The sequence below is a fragment of the Malurus melanocephalus genome, unplaced genomic scaffold (genome assembly GCF_030028575.1).
Source record: "Malurus melanocephalus ecotype Western Australia unplaced genomic scaffold, MMel_1.1 scaffold_1984, whole genome shotgun sequence".
Taxonomy (NCBI): Eukaryota; Metazoa; Chordata; class Aves; order Passeriformes; family Maluridae; genus Malurus; species Malurus melanocephalus.
The window spans coordinates 5,099-12,002 of record NW_026625216.1 but is presented as its reverse complement, the minus strand read 5'-3'; the positions used below and the strand labels follow the sequence as shown (position 1 = coordinate 12,002).

The 6,904-nt window shown below is 47.2% G+C and overlaps 1 protein-coding gene across 1 annotated transcript in view; it reads left to right on the top strand.

Moving 5' to 3' along the window:
* The first annotated feature begins 340 nt into the window (after nucleotides 1-340).
* LOC130587496 (exportin-7-like) overlaps nucleotides 341-6,904 on the top strand; it is an 11,613-nt gene continuing 5,049 nt past the window's right edge. Inside the window, exons 1-4 of the mRNA XM_057388478.1 lie at nucleotides 341-451; nucleotides 2,125-2,260; nucleotides 3,454-3,527; nucleotides 5,081-5,214. Of these exons, the coding sequence (XP_057244461.1) occupies nucleotides 429-451; nucleotides 2,125-2,260; nucleotides 3,454-3,527; nucleotides 5,081-5,214 (367 nt within the window). The 5' untranslated portion in view covers nucleotides 341-428. The remainder of the gene's footprint in view (nucleotides 452-2,124; nucleotides 2,261-3,453; nucleotides 3,528-5,080; nucleotides 5,215-6,904) is intronic.

The following is a 6,904-nucleotide window of genomic DNA, read 5'->3' as shown; positions in this document are numbered from 1 at the left end:
CCCGTGTTCCCCAATGTGTCCCTGTGTCCCCACCGTCCCTGTGTCCCCCAATGTCCCCTGTGTCCCTGTGCCCATCCCTGCTGTCCCCATGTCCCCATATCCCCCGTGTCCCCGCTGTCCCCATATCCCCTGTGTCCCCCTGTCCCTGTGTCCCCATGCCCTCATATGCCCCAATGTCCCCATGTCCCCCTGTGACCATCCCCACTGTCCCCGTGTCCCCCAATGTGTCCCCATGTCCCCATGCCCCCCACTGTCCCCTGTGTCCCCAATGTCCCCATGTGACCATCCCCGTGTCCCCCTGTGACCATCCCCATGTCCCCATTGTCCCATATCCCGTGTCCCCAGGCCGCCTGACGTGGCTGGTGTACATCATCGGCGCGGTCATCGGGGGCCGGGTGTCGTTCGCCAGCACGGACGAGCAGGACGCCATGGACGGGGAGCTGGTGTGCCGGTACGGACACCCCAAAACCTGCTGGGGGTTACGGGGTCAGGACACGGATCCCACCGGGAATTCCCAATCCTAACCTGATCCCACTGGGAATTCCCAGTCCTAAAGGGGTCAGAACCCCAAATCGACCTGGAATTCCCAATCCTAACAGGGTCCTGGTCCTGATCCCACTTGGAATTCCCATTCCTAACAGGGTCAGAACCCTGATCCCACCTGGAATTCCCAGTCCTGATGGGGTCAGAACCCTGATCCCACCTGGAATTCCCAATCCTAACGGGGTCCTGGCCCTGATCCCACCTGTAATTCCCAGTCCTAACAGGGTCAGAACTGATCCCACCTGGATTTCCCAATCCTAACGGGATCAGAACTGATCCCACCTGGAATTCCCAGTCCTAACAGGGTTCTGGTCCCGATCCCACCTGGAATTCCCAATCCTAATGGGGTCAGAACCCCGATCCCACCGGGAATTCCCAATCCTAACCTGATCCCACCTGGAATTCCCAGTCCTAACGGGGTCAGGACCCCAAATCCACCTGGAATTCCCAGTCCTAACGGGGTCAGAACCGATCCCACCTGGAATTCCCAATCCTAACGGGGTCAGAACCCCGATCCCACCTGGAATTCCCAATCCTAACGGGGTCAGAACCCCAATCCCACCTGTAATTCCCAATCCTAACCTGATCCCACCTGGAATTCCCAATCCTAACGGGGTCAGGACACCAATCCCACCTGGAATTCCCAATCCTAACGGGGTCAGAACCGATCCCACCTGGAATTCCCAGTCCTAACAGGGTCCTGGCCCCAATCCCACCGGGAATTCCCATGGGAATCCTCCTGGAAGGGGAGGGGGCGGCGCTGGGGGCGAAGCCGGGCCTCGATTCCTGTGGGGAGGGGGAAGAGCCTGGAAAAAAGGGAATTATTACCTGATTATTCCCTGATTATTCCCTGATTATTGTCTTTTTATTCCCTGATTATTCCCTGACTACTCACCAATTATTCCCTGATTTGGGGATAAATATTTCCATAAATTTGAGGATAAATTTTCCGGCCCTACCAAAATTGAGGATAAATTTTTCCATAAATTTGAGGATAAATTTTTCCATCCCACAAAGATTTGGGGATAAATTTTTCCATAAATTTGGGGTTAAATTTCTCCATCCCACCAAGATTCGGGATACATTTTCCCATAAATTTGGGGATAAATTTTTCCATAAATTTGAGGATAAATTTCTCCATCCCACCAAGATTTGAAATCCATTTTTCCATAAATTTGGGGTTAAATTTTTCCATCCCACCAAAATTGAGGATAATTTTTTTCCATAAATTTGGGGTTACATTTCTCCATCCCACCAAGATTTGGGTTAAATTTTTCCATAAATGTGAGGATAAATTTTTCCATCCCACTAAAGGTTGGGGATAAATTTTGATCACACTAAAGGTTGAGGATAAATTTTTCCATCCCACAAAAATTGGGGATAAATTTTTCCATAAATTTGGGGTTATATTTTTCCATAAATTTGAGGATAAATTTTTCCATCCCACCAAGATTGAGGATAAATCTTTCCATAAATTTGGGGTTCAATTTCTCCATCCCACCAAGATTTGGGATAAATTTTTCCATAAATTTGGGGTTAAATTTCTCCATCCCACCATGATTTGATATAAATTTTCCCCAGGGTGCTGCAGCTGATGAACCTGACGGATTCCAGGCTGGCCCAGGCCGGGAATGAGAAATTGGAATTGGCCATGCTGAGCTTCTTCGAGCAATTCCGCAAAATTTATATCGGAGATCAGGTGCAGAAATCTTCCAAGGTAATACCCTCAGCTCAGAATTCTGAATTTCACTCWTTTTTAAGGAAAATATTTGGAATTAACTGATTTCTCCTCCTTTTAGCTGAAAAAAAATCACATTTTTGTGATTTTTAGCTTTGCTTCCAAGTGTTGTTTTCGCTCCAGGATTGGGAATATCGGGAAGGAGATGAGAATTCTTACCTGGATCCAATTTTTCCTTAATTTTTTTTTTGTTTCTGTGATCACCTCAAACACCCACGAGCTCCCTGAGCTTCTTTCCTGATTCTGGACTGGAAATAAATCTCCATTCCCTTCATCCCAAGGAATTTGTAGCTGTTCTGGCATCTCTTTTGGGATGAAAATCACCTTTTTCCGATGAAAAAAAGAATGGGAATTTTGCTCCAGGATTTCATTCTCTTCCTTCCTGGAGGAGGAATTGATTTGGGGTCTCTTTTTTCAACGGGATTTGAGAATTCCAGAGAAWTCCACTCAAATCCTGGGTGGTTTTAGAAGTGGAGGAGCCAATTTTCCTGGGAGTTTTCCTGGGAAAACCCAAGTTCTCACCAATTTTTCCCTGATTATTCACCAATTATCCCCTGATTATTCACCAGTTATTCCCTGATTTTTAACCAATTTTTCCCTGATTATTCACCATTTTTTCCCTGATTATTCACCACTTATTTCCTGATTATTCACCAATTATTCCCTGATTTTTAACCAATTTTTCCCTGATCATTCACCAATTATTCCCTGATTATTCACCAATTATCCCCTGATTATTCACCAATTATTCCCTGATTATTCACCAATTATTCCCTGATTATTCCCCAATTTTTCCCTGATTATTCACCAATTATTCCCTGATCATTCACCAATTTTTCCCTGATTATTCCCCAATTATTCCCTGATTTTTAACCAATTTTTCCCTGATTTTTAACCAATTTTTCCCTGATTATTCACCAATTATTCCCTAAATTATTTTTATATTCCCACACTTATTCCCTAATAATTTGGGAACAATATGGCACTAGACTGACCCTGCTGTGACAAAAAAAAATTAGGATTAGGATTGATTTTTATCATCCCAAACAACCCAGGAGGGAAATCCTTTCTCCCACATAGCGAGGGCGAGGAAAAAATTGTTTTTTCTGATTTTTTTGTTTTTTTCTGGCACTTTTTGAGCTGTTTTTTCTGGTTTTTTTTGTTTTGCTCAGCTGTACCGAAGGCTCTCCGAGGTGCTGGGGCTGAACGATGAGACCATGGTGCTGAGCGTGTTCATCGGAAAGATGTGAGTGTTGTTTTCTCCTGGAATCAAAATTCCAGGGTTTCTCTGAGTCCTTGATGCCATAATTGTGCTCGGGGGGAGCATTGGAATCCTAAAAAAAAAAGGAATTTGTGCCTTTGTAGGTTTGAGGATGGAATTTCTCAAACACCAAAACCACGCTCAGGGGGAGCGTTGGAATCCTAAAAAAAAAAGGAATTTGTGGCTTTGTGGGAAGGACAGGATTTGGTCAGGGTTTAGGGAATTTGTAGGGTCAAGGATGGAATTTTTAACACCAAAACCGCGCTTGGGAAGCGTTGGAATCCTAAAAAAAATTAAATTTCTGGATTTGAGGGAAGGACAGGATTTGGTCAGGGTTTAGGGAATTTGTAGGGTTGAGGATGGAATTTCTCACACACCAAAACCGCGCTCGGGGGGAGCGTTGGAATCCTAAAAAAATGGAATTTGAGGGAAGGACAGGATTTGGTCAGGGTTTAGGGAATTTGTAGGGTTGAGGATGGAGTTTCTCACACACTAAAACCGCGCTCAGGGGAAGCGTTGGAATCCTAAAAAAAAAAGGAATTTGTGGCTTTGTGGGAAGGACAGGATTTGGTCAGGGTTTAGGGAATTTGTAGGGTCGAGGATGGAATTTTTAACACACCAAAACCATGCTCGGGGGGAGCGTTGGAATCCTAAAAAAATGGAATTTGTGCCTTTGAGGGTCCTAAAAAAAATGAAATTTGTGGCTTTGAGGGTCCTAAAAAAAATGGAATTTGTGCCTTTGAGGGAAGGCCAGGATTTGGTCAGGGTTTAGGGAATTTGTAGGGTTGAGGATGGAGTTTCTCACACATTAAGAGCAGCCACTTCAGGAGAAGGGAAGGCGTCCCCAGGATGGAAATGCCACTCTCAGCACCCATCCCTTGTCCTTTGTCACCTTTGGGCTCCTCCCAAACTTTTCCTCAGATCTCAATCCCGGAGCAGCTCAAATCCCTCCCTCCAAATTCTCTCTCCTACTCCATTTGACACCAATTCTGGAATTTTTTCCAAATTTTTTCAATTCCAGAGCATTTAAACCAACCCAGCAGTGCCCGAGCCTGGCACATCCCAAATTTACCCAACCCTTGGCATCGCTCCCGTGGATTTTTTTTTTTACCATCACGGGTGCTTTGCTCACCACTCAGGAAAAAAAGCAAAGGCTACCAGAATTCTGCAGGATGCTGCAGGTGCAGAATTGCAGCAGTCTGCATGCAGAATTCTCTTACCCTTTGCTGCAGAAATCCCAGCCCTGGAGTGGCACAGAATTCCAAGGGCCTGGCAATTCCAAGGGCCAGTGTAGCTTTGGGGATCCAAGTAGTGAAGATTTTATGTGAAGGATAATTTTTCTAGCCAGCCAAAATGTAAGTATAAAGTGATTTTATACCCATTTTTTGTGCTCTCTCGGTGGAGGGTGGAGCCATCCGGGAGATCGGAACTGGAAAAATTTGCCACAAAAAAATAAAAAAAAAATAAAAAAAATAATTTAAAAAAATAGGAGGATTGGGGCAAAACTTTCTGATCTGTCACTTTTTTCCCTCTTGTAGCATCACCAACCTGAAGTATTGGGGTCGCTGTGAACCCATCACGTCCAAGACGCTGCAGCTGCTCAATGATCTGTCCATCGGATATCCTTTGGGAAAAGCACCCATGGGTGCTCCTGGGGCCAGGAGGAGTCCATGTGTGCTGCTGGAGCAGATTCCTGGATCCCCACAGATCCCCACAGTTCCCTGGAATCTCACCCCAAACATACACAGATCCCTGGATTCCCTGCAGATCCCTGAATCCCACAAATCCCTGAATCCCACAAGTCCCTGGATCCCCTGCAGATCCCTGAATCCCCCACAGATTCCTGGATCCCCCCACAGATCTTTGGATTCCCCACAGATCCCTAAATCACCACAGATTCCTGGATCCTCCTGCAGATCCCTGGATCCTCACAAATCCCTGGAATCTCACCCCAAACACACACAGACCCCTGGATTCCCTGCAGATCCCCGAATCCCACAAATCCCTGGATCCCCTGCAGATTCGTGGGATCCCCCATAGATCTTTGGATTCCCCACAGATCCCTAAATCACCACAGATTCCTGGATCCCCTGGCAGATTCGTGGATCCACAGATTCGTGGATCCCCCACAGATCCCTGGAATCTCCCCCAAACACACACAGATCCCTGGATTCTCCCATCAATTCCTGGAGCCTCACAAATCCCTGGATCCCCCACAGATTCCTGAATCCCCCACAGATCCTTGGATCCCACAGATCCCTGGATCCCCACAAATCCCTGGAATCTCACCCCAAAGATACACAGATCCCTGGATTCCCTGCAGATCCCTGAATCCCACAAATCCCTGGATCCCCTGCAGATTCCTGGAATCTCACCCCAAACACACCCAGATCCCTGGATTCTCCCCACAGTTCCCTGAATCCCACAAATCCCTGAATCCCACAAATCCCCGAATCCCACAAATCCCTGGATCCCCTGGCAGATTCCTGGATCCCCCATAGATCTCTGGATTCCGCACAGATCCCTGGAATCTCACCCCAAACACACATAAATCCCTGCATTCCCTGCAGATTCGTGGATCCACAGATTCCTGGATCCCTCTCAATTCCTGGATCCTCACAAACCCCTGGAATCTCCCACCAAACAAACACAGATCCCTGGATTCCCTGCAGATCCCTGGATCCCACAAATCCCTGGATCCCCTGCAGATTCCTGGATCCCCTGGCAGATTTGTGGATCCACAGATTCAGGGATCCCCCACAGATCCCTGGAATCTCACCCCAAACACACACAGATCCCTGGATTCTCCCCACAGATCCTTGGATCCCACAAATCCCTGGATCCCCCGCAGATTCCTGGAATCCCTGCAGATCCTTTGATCCCTCACAGATTCCTGGATTCCCTGCAGATTCGTGGATCCACAGATTCGTGGATCCCCCTGCAGATCCCTGGATCCCCCACAAATCCCTGGATCCCCACAAATCCCTAGAATCTCACCCCAAACACACACAGATCCTTGGATTCCCTGCAGATTCCTGAATCCCACAAATCCCTGGATCCAGAGATTCATGGATCCCCGTGCAAATCCCTGGATCCCCACAGATCCGTGGAATCTCACCCCAAACATACACAGATCTCTGGATTCTCCCCACAGATCCTTGGATCCCTCTCAATTCCTGGATCCCCAAAAATCCCTGGATCCCCACAAATCCCTGGATTCTCCCATCAATTCCTGGATCCCCCTCAATCCCTGAAATCCCCACAGATCCTTGGATTCCACAGATGCCTGAATCCCCCACAGATCCCTGGATCCCCCCACATTTTTTGGGAACGAGAAGAGCAGAGGGTGAGATGAGGCTCCA